The sequence below is a fragment of the Pyrgilauda ruficollis genome, unplaced genomic scaffold (genome assembly GCF_017590135.1).
Source record: "Pyrgilauda ruficollis isolate IOZ18807 unplaced genomic scaffold, ASM1759013v1 scaffold13, whole genome shotgun sequence".
NCBI classification, from domain to species: Eukaryota; Metazoa; Chordata; class Aves; order Passeriformes; family Passeridae; genus Pyrgilauda; species Pyrgilauda ruficollis.
Genome location: NW_024511432.1, coordinates 7,131,022 through 7,148,281, shown reverse-complemented (window position 1 = coordinate 7,148,281; position 17,260 = coordinate 7,131,022). Strand labels below are relative to the sequence as shown.

Below are 17,260 nucleotides of genomic sequence, written 5' to 3'. Positions count from 1 at the left end.
GATGCATAAAAATTAACTATTTTTTGCATAGGAAAACAGCAGCTGTGCTATTTAATAATTTAGTATAAGAATCCAAATATCAGTTTTTCCTCCTACTATTTATTTTATTGCATTTTTCCTTGTCTGTAGTAATTTTTGTCCAGAATAGTTATTTTTAGGGCACTGCAGGAGACAGGTTCTGCTCTCTTTTAGCAAGATCTCCCTGTAAGAATTTTGCTTTAAATGCAAGGAAGAAGTTTTGAAGTCAGTATTTTCTGCTCTGAGATGGTTGAAGCAGAGTGATCTCATATTAACAACAAGCTGTGCTGTCTTTGTGCTTCATTTTCACTTTAGATCAAATATTTAGAAAGGCTGCTTGGCTCATGGGCTTTGACAGGGGTTTGGTAGAGGAAAGTTTGCTGATGTTCTTTAAATCACAGAATGATCAAGGTTGGAAAAGCCCTCTAAGATCATGGAGTGCCCTTGGAGTCTATCACTGTGTCCCCCAGTGCCACATATAAAAGTCTTTTAAATACCTTCACAGATAGTGATCCCACCACCTTCCTGGACAGTCTGTTCCAATGCTTGACCACCCTTTCAGTAAAGAAATTTTTCCTAATATCCAATCTGTGCACCGTGTTTCAGGAAGGTGACTGAAGAAGGGGTCTGCAACAAGGCTGCCTGGCAATAAATAGAAATTTTGGGGATCAAGTGGTAGAGATCAAAGGTTGATGATGTTGCAACCACTTCTCTCTAAAACAGAAATTCACATTTTGTATACCTGTGTCTACAATGCCACATGTTACACCTAAGAGTTCAAACAAAAAAAGAAGGTGGGATGTGTGGGGAGGGGAGATACTGAAGACACTTTAGTGAAGAAGGAAGTAGATGTTCAGGATGACAGAGAGGGGATGAGACTCAGTAGGAACTGAGACAGCAAGACAGGTGTTTGGATAGGTGGAGAGTCAAAGCCTTTGGGAGCGATATGAGGCAGTTTGGGTCAGGAGGCTGCAAGCTCTGCACAGGAACCTCCTGCTTTGCTGTGCTGGCCTGTTCTTGGGGAGCTCACAGGGCAGAGACTTGAAATGAGTAAATAAACCAAAGGTGCTAAAAAGCTATGGTTGGTCAAAGTCAGTCATCCATTTAATAGCACCCAATATAAAAAGGCAGTCTCAGGTCAACTAAGATGAAAAACAACTGAGAGGCAGTGGCAGCTGTGTGTCTGGAGCTAAGCTGGGTCTGCTGATGGCTGCAACAGCTTGGAAACAGACCTCCTGATGGGGGAGTGAAGGAACAGAGGTGAAGGTATGTCCCCAATCCCCTCAGCAACCACTAGAACAGCAGTGTGTTATCACCATTATGCTCATACTAAATCCAAAGTACAGCACTGTACCAGCCTCTAGGAAGAAATTAATTCTATCCTAACCAAAACCAGGACACTGCATTTATTTATTCATCGAATACTGTCTATTTATGTTTCACAGCCCAGAGGTCTGCTTGGTGCTACGACACTGACCTTGGTGCACAGCCAGCCCCACAGCCTCCCCTCCAGCCCCTCTTGCTGCCCAGGCTGGAGCCCAAGGAACCATGGAGAATTCACCTGTTGCCTCTCAAAATGAATTCCTTGCCGGGTGGTTGCTTACTGCAAGCTGTGGTTTCCTTTCCTGAGTGTTTTCCCACCGCTCTGCCCCAAGCCATGCACGCAGGTCCCAGGGCTCAGATCACCTGCAGCTCCCATCAATTGCACGTGGAGGGGCTGACTCAGTGCTTTCCTTGTGCTGCTACAGATGTGAAGCAAATGCATTGAAATCAGCTCTTGACATTCCTTTTCTTTTTAAACTGAGAGCAAATAACTTGGGTAGTGAGAGGAAAACTGAAACACGTTACCTCCTGTTTTCTGGAGGGAAATGATGCTTGGAGAAAGCTTTGTGGGCTACAGGCATTTCTGCCTGGATCATCTTCTAACTGTTTGGGTGATTTTTGCTATAACTTCTATTAAGCAGCAATTACATTGAACCTAGCCAAGCTGTTTACACCCTGGGGAAGTCTAATTCCAGCACTTCATTTGTAAACAGCCAGGAATTTCTGTGGAAGGCATTTTTAGATACCTGTGATTAAAAGTCCAAATTCAATATAATGGGTGAGCACAGAAACCACCACCCCCCCACACACATGCACATTTAAATCAGGTCATTACAACAGGGTGAGAATTATGTGGGAAAGAAGTAGAGTCTTCACAAAAGATAGTGAGAGAAAATGTGTTATATCAGTCCTGCCTGTCTCCCTACCTACCAGCTTACATTTGATAACTATCTATAGCTGCCATTAAAAATAATTTCAAAATTACTTCTGACTCTAGGATGACAAAAGGCTTGATTTCATTTTTGTTAAAAGCTGAGCAGCTTGGGGAAAATTCTGGCATGCTAATGGACACTGCTTAATGCCCAGGCAATTTCTGATGGGAATGAGGTGCAGTTTTCTGACTACAATGGAAATCCCATTTTTCTCCAGTCCAAGGCCTACAGGGAAGATTCCCAGCCATTGTCTGCTTGGTGCATGCAGCATTACCCATCACCCTAGACAAGAACCAGGCTTTAAGTCATTCCTCAATATCTTATACTGACTGATGTGGCAATTTTGAAATGAAAGTCACTTTCCCCCTATTTTAATGGAAATTAAAAGGCTAATCCAGTCACAAAAAGGATCCTCAGTCCTTCTATCAAGTCCATTCACAGATTTTGTGTATGTCCCAGTTTCAGTTTTACCACAGAACTTCATCCTATGCTGCAGAGAAGAAAGGAGAAGTGCAAAATTGGCTAAATATTGTGTTTGATGAAGGCAAAAGTTAGCCCAATTCCCAAAGAAGAGATGATCTTCATTCCTGGGATGAATGACTAGGGAGGGGAATTGGCTGACTTCCTAGGGATGTTCTTCCATTCGCTTTGTGCTCCCGATGTTTCTCCAAGGCAGCATCCAGGTCCAGGAAGGAAAGATGTGCTGGGAAGATAAAATCCCAGAGGTTTCCATGAGCTCATGGCACGGAGAGGAAGGTGATCTGGAGGCAGAGCTGGCAGGGCCCTGCGGTGAGTTTTGGTGGCTGGAGTGCCCAGCCTGCCCCGGGACGGGAGCGCTGTGGGCAGTGCCACCGGAGCTGTCCCGGCTCACTGCCACCACCTGGGAGACACACCGCAAAACTGTGCTCACGGCAAGAAGGCAAAGGAGGGGATCGTGCCCAGCACACAGAGAAGCATTTATCAAGGGTTTTTCAATGAGTTGAGTGAGAAAAACCCCAGATCCTGAAGTTCAATCCCTGGCTTTGTATGTGAAATTGTCTTCTTCTGTGCCAGCATCACCCAGTAGGACCCACCAGCATTCCCAGCTGGCATTAGAAATGCACAGGAGTGTTTCAAACAGAGATTGTTCACTGTATTGGAAACATCAATACCTCTCTCAGGTTATCTGCTTGGTGTGGCACTGACCCTTGTGAAAACAGCTGTGCTGGGCATTAGTTAAGTTTCAAAATTATGGAGCCACTCCATAAATTTCTTTCACTAGAAAATTACTGTAATTGTAGTAATTTCCTTGTAATGATGTGTGCTACATCTCATTAGCAAAGGCACTTGCAGGGGCTGGGTTCCAGTGCCAATGGCCCTGTTCTTGTGCAGAGCCACCCAAACGTGGGCTGTGCTGCTCCTGAGAGCTCCCGTGGCTCTGCAGCTCCAGCCAGGTCTGGGGGAGAATCACCAGCCCTGCTTCCAGATAAATGCAACTGCCCCCAGCAGGGCACTGGGAGCTGCAATTGAAGTGGGTGGATAATTTATTTTTTTTGCCCGAGTCGCTGGCGAGGAGCTGCGGATGATTTTTGGAGCGGGCTGGGTGATGCAGAGCACACAGCCCTTCCTTGCCTAGCGGAAATGTTCATCACAGGTCACATCTGTGGGGCTGCAGGTCACTTCCCCCAACAGCCCAGGATGGAAAGCTCAAGCCCATATTCCCCTTTGTTTAAATGAATGAAGTCCCTCCTCCTGGCTTCTGAGGGGCTGGATGGAAGGTTCAGGGTGGAAGCCAATCCCTCTTCTTGCTGGCTCATGTATCTGCACATGCATACCCCCAAGATATAAGAAAAAATAGTTTTCATTTTTATTCACAGGCCCCAATAAAATCCAATTTATTTACCCATAGCTCTTGGGCACTTGCAAGTAAGCAGAGCTTAGAGCATTTTGGAGCTCACAGAGCAATAAAAGTAAGTAATGAAGCACAGTCATAATAATAGCTGGAAAATACATTCATAATATATCTGGAAAATATATGAGCAGTCTCAACCTCATGTAATTGAAAACATATTTAGCAAACTCAGGCTCAGAACAGTGACCTTATTTTGTAGCTGCTTTAAGCCATTTGTATCACGGAGTGAATTTCCAGAAACTCAGCCACCAGATTTCCTATACTTTGGACGATTTATGATCTCAGTTTGATTTTTCCCTGGGCTGTGTTAGCGAGTGAGAACAGCTTGATTGTGTGAGTTAGAAGGTGTAAAAGCCTCTTCCGGACTCCTCACATTTTGATGATGGCAAATGGAGACATAATAACATCCCAGTTGGGGCTTTCTGATGCTCTCTCTTATGTCCTTCCCTCTTCAGTTAGTTCCAACTTTGATAACTCTGTTGGGCTGGTAATTTGCTTTGGTCTTTGCCTGTGATTGAATTATTTTGAAAAGCTGGGGAAAATGAAGATTGCAGTCTCAGGAAGAAATGATGGCAGGATAGCTGTGGCCTGATTGTCTCTTTTCCCAGCTGATCAGTGCAAGGGAAGCAATTCCTAGTTAGTGGCACTTGGCCTTGCTGGCAGCTGGGTGTTACCTTCAAGTGCTGGGCTTAAAGGGGAGGGAGGGAGTCACTGGAAATAGGTTGCCTGCATTTAGTATGGTTGCCCAGATAAAAAAGTCACAAATATTTGTGTAGATCTAGAGCTCTAGATTTTAAGATCTTTATGATCTAGATCTCTTTGAGATCTCTAGATCTTAAAAACGATGGAAACTTTATTTGGTTTAGTTGGATATGCTAAAGAATCTCAATTTTTCCCTTATGCTTCCTGTCAAAAGTAGCTCCCTAGGGCTGAAAGGTCCCAGAGCAGTCCTACAAGGCAGGGAGTGTGTGAGGCTGAACCAATTGAGGCTCTGCCTGTCCCTGTGGAGAATTTGTACCTCTTGAACCCAGCAGCTTTCTGCAAAAAGCTGCTTTCTGGAAGTCTTATCCATTCTCTGCTGAGTGTAGACACTTCTGCTGTCAGGAGGAGCTGGGACTGTCCTGATAAGGCTCCTCCTGGACCACAGTGTCCCATCAGCTCTTATCACAGCAGCTGCCAGCCAGGGGACCTGGTGTCACCACCATTGTGGTCAATCCTCCTCACCCAGGGTTTTTTAACAGTTTAATCTGGACTGGCAGATCCCAGCCCCTCTCTTCTGCTTCCTCTTATCACCCTGGAGTTCCCTGAAGGCATCTTTGCCTGCTGGGTTCCAGAAACCCAGGCTCTCAGGCTGTTCCACAATTATAGATATGCAGCCAAAGGATTATCTCGTTACTCAGAAAGGCTTTTGCTTTGTGTGTTTGCAGACAAGTATTCCAGTTTATTTTAAATAACCATCAGCTTTAAGCTGACTGGTACTTGGTGCTGGTGGCTGGGGGGGAAGATGAAAGTCCTGAGCCCTGCTTGCAAATAAAATTGGTACTTTTATTCAAATTCTGTGGGGTCAGAATGCTTTTATTCAAGCAGTTCTGTGGGGTCTCCAGACAATAAAAATTAAATAAAACTCACTGTCACCTCCTTCTTCCTCTAGATCCTTACATCATTCTGTTTTTTCATTACTTCAGGCTGTTAAATGCCAACAAAAATTCAGTGCAAGTTGGTTTCCAGTGATCTGGCCTGTCACCTGTTCTCTCTGGACCCTCTGAGACAGGAGTCAGAGCAGTGTTATGGCACAGATTTTAAACACAGGTATTTCAGTGACTGCAGCAAAATTACATCCTGGAGCACATTACTAAAAAAAAAAAAAAAAAATGTATCAAAAGACCCAGAGCAAAATAAATCAAGCAAGAGTAAAATGCAAGACAGAAGTTATAAGATATAAACTAGATAAAAGGTGTGGATTTTTTGCCTTAAACTTAGCAATGCCCTTGTGTTTTTCAGAGTTAAGCAAACTGTAAATTCCAATCAAAGTACTCTCTTGAAAAAAAATCCACTTCACAGCTTCTTCCCAGGAAGTTGGTTTATGTGACTTTCCTGGGAATTTATTTCTGCTGCCCTGTGTGTGGAAGGACAGTTTGAAGGTGAACCAGCACTGATTTATGGTTTACAATGAAGTGTTCTATATATAAAGAATTGTTTAGCCCTTGTGGGATAGAAAAGCTGTCATCCTTCTGATCTTGGTGCTTGAAGATGTGCATTCATTGCCAGTCAGGATCAGAAGAAACCAAACCTTGATCTTAGCCAGGATACTGCATGAATAGCAGCACTGAGGGGGAAAAGCTTCTCATGCAGTGGTGCAAGGTGGAGAGGTGGAGATGAGTGGTGTGGATGGGGCTCCTGGTGGACACAGCCTTTTTATCTCCTCCAGGGACAGACGGGCACCACAGGGAGAGCTCCAGGTGACACTGGGGGGATGCTTCCAGCAATAGGTTCTTGATGAAGTACAGGTGCTCTAGTGTTCTGTAAACTAAAAAAAGCAGATTTGGGACCCATTCCCTGAGCTGTGCATTGCTATTCTGCACCCTGCCTGCTGCAAAAGGTCACGTTTTGGGGAAGGAATGGGGAAAACAATAAAGGCAGCTGGACCCTGTCTGTAGCCATTGTGGTGCTCTGGAAATGATGCCCTCTTCACCCAGAGCTGCTGTAGACTGTCCTCCTGCTGTGTTCCTTTCATAATTGCCAATTAAATGGGCATCTTAGACTCAGTTTATCACTGTTCTAAATTTGCTTATGCCAGGCAAGGGAAACTGGGTTAGCATTTGGCAATGCAGGTATGTTTTAGGAGCAGCAGCCTTACTTTGGGGAGGAAATATTGACGTGTATGTGGAGAGTTGGCTAATTTTTTCCTCTAGCATCATTTCCTGAAAAAGAAACAGGGTTTATTATTGATTTGATTAAATAATAAATGATACATTCTCCTTCCACAAAGTAGGCAGCATTTCCAATCTGTGACTCTTCTGTGGATATGAATGGAAAGATTTTAAATAATATGTGATCTGGGGCAGTTATTCCCACCCCAGGCACTGCTGCGCACCAGAGAGTGGTGTCAGCAGCTTGGACAAGCAATGATAAATTAAAATTTCTTTAGAGTTTCTTTTGTCTCTCTCCTGTCGCTCTATTGCTGAGCTTCACAGGAGCTTCCTCACAGCCAGCTCTGTTCCTGTGCACAGAGCACAGAGCAAGGCTCCAGATTTATCAGTTAAATGTAAGCCTTTGTCACCTGATCAGTTAAACTTGTGAAAGTCCTCTTTTAGCCCCTTGCACACGAATCTGATAATTTCTTTTTCTTCTTGGTCATTTAAGGAGTCCATAGTAGCCCCAGTATTAAATGAACACTGGGACCAATGTATAAAATAACAGAAAGTCTATGGCCAGATTTCCATGTCAGTGAAATAGCTTCCATTTAACATTTCTGTCCAGAGCAGGGAGATGGACTGTGCTGGAGAGGATGCAGAGCAGAGATGGCAAAAGATACTGCTGGGTCTGTTGTAATTCCAGCCCAGGGTCCTTTCCTTTCTAGTAAATGTCCCTTAATGAGCATCCTGCATCATTTGAACATAGGGTAGACAAAACACTCCATAATTTCTTTAATGCAATTCAGTTCTAGGATGAAGCTCACTGGTTTCTCCTCTTTGGGTTTGAGCCATGCTTTGGATTAAGACCCAATCAGTTGCCAATGGCCAGTGCATCCATACCCAGGAGCATCTTCATCTGCTCCTGGTCAGCCAGAGCTGCAGGGTCCCACCCTGAGCCCTGTGAGCTCTGCTTTGGTTCAGGGCCAGTTTTGCAGAAACACTTGGAGATAATTTTGGTGTGAAGCTTTAAATCTGTAAATAACTCTTGATTTTCAGCCTTGCCCCCCTCACTTTGCTGCTCCCTAATGGTGCTGTGTTCCTGTTTGCAGATGATGGGAAGCTGTCCCTGGAGGAGTTCCAGGCCTTCTTTTCTGATGGGACACTCAACGAGGAAGAACTTGAGAAGCTCTTTCATACCATTGACTCAGACAACACTAAGTAAGCTCAGTGTGCTGACGCCCTTCCATTTCACAGAGCGTTTGGATCATGGCAGGGGTGTGCAGCAGCAGTGCTTCACCTCTGCACAGGCTACAGGAGTGCAGCTTGCTTTGCAAAACCCATAAAATCTCAATTTCTGCTTGGTTTGTATCTTATCCTGACAGCTATTATGATTTCTTTTGTCCTGGTGGCTTTTTCAGACCATTTTCTGGCCTTTACAGCACCTGAAACGATGCTTAGTTTAATGTGGGCATTTAAATACCTTTTTACCTCTATCACTTTAGCTAAAAGCTTTGATATACATATATTTATACAGCATGTAATATATATATATATATATATATATATATATATAAAACATTATATTTATTTATTTATCTAAAAGCTTTTGCTATAAAAGGCAGCAGAGTGAATCTCTAAGCATAGACCTCTCCTGTCTCTTTGTGCTGTCTCTGTATCCCCTGCACCTGGACCATGCCTACTTCACTTCCAATCCCAAAAATGCCCAGGAAAGCAGTGATTGTTCTAGCACTTAAAGCAACAAGTGGCCCCTCTGGCCACACAAAGCCTGGCTAAGGCAGCGAGGGCTGGACCAGAAGCAGCCCTGCACTGTCAGCATCGTGGCTGCAGCAGCAGCAGGGAAAAATTATGGCAGAGGAGGGCTCTAGGCACGCCTGCAGTTTGACAGACATCAAAGTTGAAGCTAAACACGGCCCCTGACTGCTCTCCCTGAGCATCAAGTGTCTGCAGGCTCTGCCAGGACATCAAATTAAGTTGACAGACTCGTTAGCAGCTGATGTTTCCTTCCCCCCTCTGTCTTTGCTGTCTCTCCCCCAGTGCTCCCTCTGCCTGCCTTTGCCTTTGTGGGGTCTGAGGTGTTTGTGAGACCCTGACAGTGTCTGCTGCCAGCAGCATTTGGGGTCAGCCCGAAGCCTGGCTGTCTGGTAGGAGCCTCCTGCCAGCAACAGCAGCACTGGGCACCGGCACAGAGGACACAACCCCCTGGTGGGTTTTCCCTTTCCAAGAGGAATCTGCCTTCAAAAGCCTGAGTGCTTTTGTCTATTTGAAAATACAGATGAAAACCAGCTTTGAGTCACATTCCAGCGTGACTCTTGTTCCTCTGGAGAGAGAACATCTGTCCAAAAAGACGAAGAAAAGAGAATCCAATTCCGCATGAGAAGTCTTGAAGCAAGCGATTGAAAAGTAATAATCTGGTTAATTATAAAGCCTTCTGGCAGCAGGGAGATGGAGTTTTGCCCACGTGAGTGGTGCATTTTTTGCCACCCATCCAAAAGATCCAGTGGAAAGCAGTGATTGTGCTGGAGGGCACCGGCACCAAAGCAGCAGCTGTAAAACTCATCAACACAGTACAGGGACTGCTGAAGGATTTCCAAGAGCAAAGTAAATGTAAGATTTCTCAAAATCATGTCTTTTCAATGTGTGTACATCCCAAAGTTTTCCAAGGTCAAAAATACCAAAGACCAGCTTCATATTCACCTTTCCCTGAACCAAAGAAAGTTTAGTGATCTTATTCCTTAAACTCTCTGGGAACGATCCATCCTTTCCAAAGGCTCTTCTTCCACAGGTGCTGCCTCATGCTTTGTGGGTCTATTTATCCAGCTCCAGGTGATGCTCCCAGATGGGCTCTCCATAGACTCTGGGACTTTCAGACTCTGTTCTGAAATAATTTATAGATTGCCTGAGCTTATCAGTGCCCACTGGCCTTTGGAAGGATGCAGATGGCTCCTGTGCAATCCAGGGCACGTTGGGGTGAGTGTGGGGATGTTTCTTCTGGACTCCTTGAAATGTGAAATTTGATTGCAGCCCATTTTTCCTTGGGGATTGTAGGGAATTTGCAGCTTCTCCAAGCCTCAGTAAGGGATGTCTTCTCTAAAGTGGACAGAGAGAAAATGTGCCATTTGTAAATGCCATGCAACAGCACTGCTGGCAAGGAGTCTTGGTGAGCATCTCCCAAGCATGACAGGAGCTCCCACAATCCCACAAACAGCAGGTTTGTCTTTAGCCAAGCTGGCTTGATACAGTCATCAATACCTGTTAGGGGCTGATACGTGCAGAGAGCAGCAGAGCATCTGCTCTTCTTGGCTGGAAGGAAAAGCAACGAGTTGGTCACGCTTCCAAGTCAAAGCCTTGCATGAATTGGCACTTGTTTATTGATTTAGAAAGCACAGACATCTACAGCAAATTTATCTAGCTGGGCAAGGAAAATATTCCTTATTTTTAGTCTGCAAGAGCTGTCTTAGTCTTCAGAAGACCTATTCAGAGCCAGGCTTCCTTCTGCTAAAGTGTTTTTTTCACTATGAACTGGGTAGTTTGCTTGATGCAGCCTTGCATTCAGTACAGTCCTTCAAGTCCAGGCATGTGTGCTCTACCCCCGGCTGTGCCTTGGGTACCCTCACCAGGAATGGGCAGCTCTGGGGGAGCCTGCCCAGGGGGATGCTGCCTCTGGCACGGGGGCTGCAGTCCTGATCCTGCCCCTGGGTAAGAGGAGTAGAGTGGAGCTTTCCTTTTTCCATTTTTCAGGGCAACAATATTAACTTGATCTTTCCCAAAGGCTGCTGGAATTACAGGTTTTTGCTATTTGATAGAAGTTTATTTTTAAGTTTTTTGAAACTCTGCTTTATCTGCCCATTTTTTTTTAATATTGGCCATTGTGTTTGTTTAGTGTGCAAAGCAAAGTTTGCTGCTGAGATTACATTACAGCAAGAGTAGAAAATGAAGAAAATTATGTTCCTGCTGATTATTAGTAATTGCTGCTACCAGCCAATTACAAAATGTTGATTCAATTTCCTGGAGTATTTTTAGAATCAGAGAGCTGCCTTACTGGAGTAGATAAAATGAATGTCTCCACCAGTTTCTTGACTGGGATTATCTGGGGAGACAGTGGAAAAGAGAAAAGCTGGGCAGAGGAGTGGGAGGATGAGGTGGGTTGTGGATGCAGGTGCTGCTCAGTGCTGAGCTGCTGTGGCTGGAGCAGTCTGTGCTCCTGCCCCAGAGCCCAGAGGTCCCTCTGGCAGCAGGGTGCACTTAGCAGGATGCTGAACTGAAAATAAGATTCCAAAATAACCCAGCAGCACTAATGAGCTTTTCTCCTTCTTCTTGGCTGCCTGGGAAGTGTCTCTAGGGCATTAATGGTGTGGGGTGCTGGTATGGGCTTCAGGCACCCAGCCCAGGTTTATTGCCAGGTACCTCCATGCAAGAGCTGTGCTCTAGTCCCACCATCACCAAATCACTCACCTGGCAGCAGGAACATGCAAAAGGTGTCATGTGTTTCTCTTGGCGTTTTTTGGCAAAGTTATATTCATAAAGCTGCTGTTGCCTAAAAACAACAAAATAAAAAATAGCATTTTTCTCTCTGTTGCTCACATTGTCTGCCCCCCTTCTCTCATCCCAGCTACAGCTGGGGGGCAGGAACAAGACATTGCTGGGTAGTTTTTCACCACTGGTTTTAGCTGTTATTTCAGGAGGTTTCTGCAGAGCTCTTTGGAGAGCTGCCTGAAGATTACTGGAGAGATAATGATACGTTACAATTAATATCAAAGCTACTGGAACAGCACTAATATTGTGCAATGTATGTGCATGTGATGCATGGACACACATAACTAAATACATACTTTTTGTTTAGTGGTAGAAATGGGCTTTAGAAAACATTGGATTAATGGTTACCTGAGAAATTCAGTTATATTTGCAGAGTTGTCTACACACTTTCTTACTTTTTCGAACAAGATGTATCAATTTGAAAAGGAAAAACTCTTTGCAGATGTAAAGTCAAACAAGTTTTAGGGTCACAAATGAACAGATGAAAAACCCTTTAAAGGTATTACTGTGATACTGTGGTATATTTGTGATACTGGACAAAGCTTGCTCTGGCTCACAGCTCCCGTCTCCTGCCGGCTCCCTGGGCTGGCACTCACTCCCACTCTGCATCCCCTTGGAAGGAAGAAGCACCTCTCAGCTCTTGGGAAAGCACTGGGATGTCAGACATGGCTGTTAACCAAACAAGTGTAGTCCTTGCAGGGGATTTTAAAAATTCCTTTTCTATCTCATTCATTTTTCATGGCTGCAGAGGACAATCCTTTGGGGAGAGATCTGCTCACTGGAGCAGGACTGCTCAGATGAGCTGCACAGGTCCATTCACAAGGAGAGAAGGGCATGGCATTAGCATTCTGCTGCTCTGTCATTTGTTATCTCTTTGCTGGGCTTACAGCTCTTCTTTTAATGGCTTTGTTCTCCCCCTCTCCCCAGTCTAAATGAGCTCTTCTCTCCAGAGGCACACATAGAAAAGGCTGGAGTGTGCATGTAGGATAATTAACAGCAGCTTCTCAGAAGTCTTTGCAGCTTCCCCAGGCTGTCACTGTTGCCAGAGGATTGTGACAAATGGAGAACTGAAGCCTCCTGAGCTCTCCAGCCTGTACTGCCCCTGGCAGGGCCACCTCCCATCCCTGCAGGCTCTGACTGGGGCAGGGTGTGCTCCAGAGGTGAAACTGCAGGGCATGGAGGGGAGAACTGATCACCCACCTTGGGGTGCTGAGCAGCATCCTTCTCAGGAGAAGAAGTCACCTTCCTCCTGTGAGCCCTCAGCTGCCCAGGTGGCACAGGGAGCTGTGTTATAAATCAGTAATTTGGGGTCTGCACTTCAGGGTGCAGAGATGCAGGGTGTGGTCAGGGTAGGAGCCAGCCTGGTCAGTTCCAGAGCTGGGGGACAGGTGCAGGGCCAGCCCAGGAGCAGGTAATGGCCCTGACGAGCTGCTCTGCCTGCACTAATTAGTCCCACGGTGGAGCAGAGCATGTCAGGCTCCAGAGCACTGTGCCAACACAGCTGTGCTGCTTCCAGCTCTGCAGCCAGCTCCAGCACTTGGAGGGACCCACAGTGCCAGGGAGGACAGGGTGGGAGCTTTGGACTGCCCCTGCTTTTACTGACATCATCAGCTGTGGGGCCAGAAGCTCTCAAAATGGGTCTTACACTTCCCACAGATTGATTTTGGTTCTCTCTTACTTTGAGTGCATCAATACCCAAAGGTGAAGATGAGTTTCTCAACACCCCCCTCCAGCACAGTCCTGCTCCAGACCTGGACACCTTCAGTCCCTTCTGGACAGCAGCCTGCTGTCCTTCTGCTCCAGTCCTTATTTTCCTCTGGTGGAAGAGGTCTGTTGTTACTGCTTTGTTTGGCTGCCACTGTCCCTCCAGGCACTACTGGAGGTGCTTTCCCTTCCCACTGCCCACCCCAGCTCTGGTTCATTTGCTGTGAGGCATCTCCATCTGAGAGGATCCCTGTGTGTAGGGAGACTTCAGGAGCAGTGCTCTGCTCTCTGTGCTTTTCTCTGGCTTTCTGCAGTCCAGTCCTCTCACATTTGAACAGAAAGTGCTTCTACTTCTTAAGCAAGAACAGTGATGATTGTGATTGAATATTTTTTCCTGTTTATTTTTTTTTTCTCCCCCTCCCTGATCTTGGCTATTTGCATTGCAAACCTGATTCAGTGGAATGCTGTTTGTCTGAAGCCTGCACTACAGAGATGGCTGTGCCCATTGAAACCAGCTTCATTTCTGAATATGGAATGTTCTCAATTAACTCCCTGGGAAATAAACTACGGATGGTTTAATCAGCCAAGATTTTGATTAACTGATTCAAGAGATAGTTCTTGTCTCTTCTGAAAGGGACAAAATGATTGCACAAAAATTACATGTCTTGCTCTAATTTCTGGCTCTCAAGAGCATGGGCACTTGGTGGATTTTGTTTGTGTGGAAGATGTTTTTGAGTCCTAGCTTATTCTTCTCTAAACATGTCATTTAAACTATACTGTGCTCTATTTTTCATGTAAGTGAAGAGATACTTGGTGCCAAGGCTGGTGCTCAGCTGCTGATAGAGACACAGAACGTCTCAGCTCACCAAAGAAAAGAGGCTTTAAAAACAAATCTGGTGGGAAGGTCACTGCAAGAAGCACAGAGCTGAAAAGCTGCACAGAATCTTGTTTGAACTAACGTTTGAGACCATTTTTCTATTTCTAATCCTATTTCCCAGGTGTTTTCCCAGGCAGGCTCTCTGCCAGGTCCCTGGGGAGAGGCTGTCTTGTGCTGAGGCAGATTGGCTCTGGGAGCAGCAGGCTGGTGTTTACTGCAGAGTGAGAGGACTGGGGAGGGTTTATCTGTGCAAATGGAGTGAAGAACTATCAGAGACCTTTCTAGCTGGGAAAGGGGCTCAGCACCTTATTTTTTGGATTGTGCTGGGCCATTCTGCATCACTGGTTTTCCATTCTAGGAAATGGAAAGATACCAAGATATTGCATTAAAACCATAAGAGTGACCAAGATATTTAATTTTAACCAGCCACTTGTGCTTGAGTCATGTCTGAGGCATTCAGGGAGATTGTAGACTTTGCTTGCAGCTCCAATTGTGCAAATTTATTGGGGTTTTTCTGGGTAAATGTGCTTAGGGCACCAGCATCAAGCAGCAGATTGTCCAGCTGCTCTTTGGTGGGCAGAGCAAGCTGTCTGCCTTGGGACTGGATTAGGGAGGAGGTTTTTTAGATAATTTTTTTTATGGCAGAAGAAAAGCATTAATGAGAAACAAAGATATTGGGGAAAATACAACAAGAGTGTCCAGGGATTTCTTGCTTTACTATTCTTTTACTTGTTCCCAACTATGCCAGTTGTGTGCTACATATCCAAACCTGCACATTTGCTTCTCTAATTTCTTCCTGTCCTCCATACAACTTTGGTAATAAACAAGACACCTACAAAATCTAAAAGGAGGAGAAGGCTGATTTAATTTTACCTCGTGTTCTCAATATCTTTTTATTTCCTTCTGGCAATTAGCAACCCATTCAGCTGAGCTCTGAACAATCCTTCTCTCTTCTTGCAGTTCAGTATTACAGAGATTAGAAATAGAAATTTGATTAGCCCAGGCTTCCATATCAAGTGGAAATAGGCAAAATGTTAAATATTCACTCATCAAAACCAGGCCATTTCTGACTGTTTCATACTGTTGACAGTTTGTGCATAAAAACATAAGAGATCCTCTCCTCCCTACAAAAAGAGTATTCATTTGTTTTAGTGGTTTGATTTCAAAATTTCGCAGAAAGAAATAATGAGAGCTTAAAAACGTGGATAGATGACTTCTTTTCCTGTAAATGAGAGGCCAACAAGTGGAGGGAAGTGTGTGAAAAGGCAGCTGAAGTGTAGCTCTGAGGTATTTGTGCCATTATCGTGCCCCTCTGAGGGTGAGAACCGCAGCATCCCTGGGCTCGGCTGCCCGGGGCGGGCCGGACAGCGGCACGGCGGGGCGAGGCAGCTCAGCCGGGAACGAAATGGCTCTTTTTGGGCAACTCAGCCCTGCAGGCTGCAGCGGGAACCGCTCTGAAACCCGGGCAGCGATGTGCAGTCGGTGTGAGAGCTCTTACAGCCTTTCCGCCTCTGCCCTCGCTGCCAGCTCCGCCTGTCCCCGCTGCGCTGGCCGCTGGCACACAGCCCCGGCTGCGCCAGCGCCCCAAGGTCCCTGCGGGGCCCCAGCCCTGCCCTGCCCAGCAGCCCGGCTCCGCAGGACCCCTCCCGGTGACCGCTCCCGGGGATGGCTCCCGGGGATCGCTCCCGGTGACCGCTCCCGGTGACCGCTCCCGGTGACCGCTCCCGGTGACCGCTCCCTGAGATCCCTCCCGGTGACCGCTCCCTGAGATCCCTCCCGGTGACCGCTCCCACAGATCGCTCCCGGTGATGGCTCCCTGAGATCGCTCCCGGTGACCGCTCCCGGTGATGGCTCCCTGAGATCGCTCCCGGTGACCCCTCCCAGTGACCGCTCCCGGGGATCCCTCCCGGTGATGGCTCCCTGAGATCGCTCCCGGTGACCTCTCCCGGTGATCCCTCCCTAAGATCGTTCCCGGTGACCATTCCCGGGGATCGCTCCCTGAGATCCTCCTAGTGACCCCTCCCGGTGACTGATCCGGTGATCCCTCCCGGAGATCCCTCCCGGAGATCTCTCCCGGTGACCGCTCCCGGTGACCGCTCCCTTGATCCCTGCCGGTGACCGCTCCCGGGGATCGCTCCCACAGATCTCTCCCGGAGATCTCTCCCGGAGATCCCTCCCGGTGATCCCTCCCGGTGACCGCTCCCGTGATCCCTCCCGGAGATCGCTCCCGGTGCGCGGGGCCGCGTTCCCCGTGCCGGAGCGCCGGCCGAGCTCGGACCCGCTCCTCTGTCTTTTGGCCGGCCAGGCTGGAGATGCGCTCTCGGGTGGCGGAGCAGGGCGTGGGAGCCCTTGCGGAGAACTTTGTGTTTCTTGGGTTTGTGAAGCACTTTACTGAGCGCTCCGCAACACAAGGGCTGCCTCGGGATTTTGTGAATGAGCATCGCAGGCTGGAGCCGTTCTTTTCCTTGCTGTTACTTATTTTATATTTTTTCTACAAATAGGGAATCCATATCACACAAACCCAAAATAGTTACAGCAACTATCTCTGTGAAAGAGTTTACATTCACAGCAGTCCGAGTGCACCACAAACAGCTGGCATTTAAAAAGTCTGTCTCGAGGCTGATCACTTTGAGCAAGGCTGACAGCAAAATTTGTGTGTTGTTAGCTGCTGTATTTACTGCTCCTGAAATGCATGTGGGAGATGAAGTTTACAAGCAGGCTGTGCTGCTGGATGCAGTGTGAAGACGCTGCATGGGACCAGGATGTCAGAACTAAATAATCAGTTATCTCAATGCAACGTGAGCATAATATCACAGAAAATCGTGCTATGTGTCCAAAGTGGAGCTGGTGGGGACCCTGAGAGCAAAGGTGTTGTCTGTGCTGCCTCTGTGCTGGCCATGATGTGTCCAGCCCATCCTTCCAAGGACTGCAGTCCCAGCTTTGCCTGGCCCTGCCAGGTGATGAATATAATCAACACAGTAATCATCAATTTGATACATTTGGAAGTGCCATCCCTCCTAGCAGCTAGGTTGCTTTTAGGCTGTAATTAAACCTGCCTTCTCTTTTCTTGGATGCACTTGTGGGCAGAGTGATATTTTCCAAGAAA

General features: G+C 46.6%; 1 protein-coding gene across 1 annotated transcript in view; it reads left to right on the top strand.

Moving 5' to 3' along the window:
• Positions 1-17,260, top strand: part of NECAB2 (N-terminal EF-hand calcium binding protein 2) — a 73,348-nt gene that overhangs the window by 29,301 nt on the left and 26,787 nt on the right. The window contains exon 3 of the mRNA XM_041459029.1: positions 8,129-8,237. Coding sequence (XP_041314963.1) covers positions 8,129-8,237 — 109 coding nt within the window. The remainder of the gene's footprint in view (positions 1-8,128; positions 8,238-17,260) is intronic.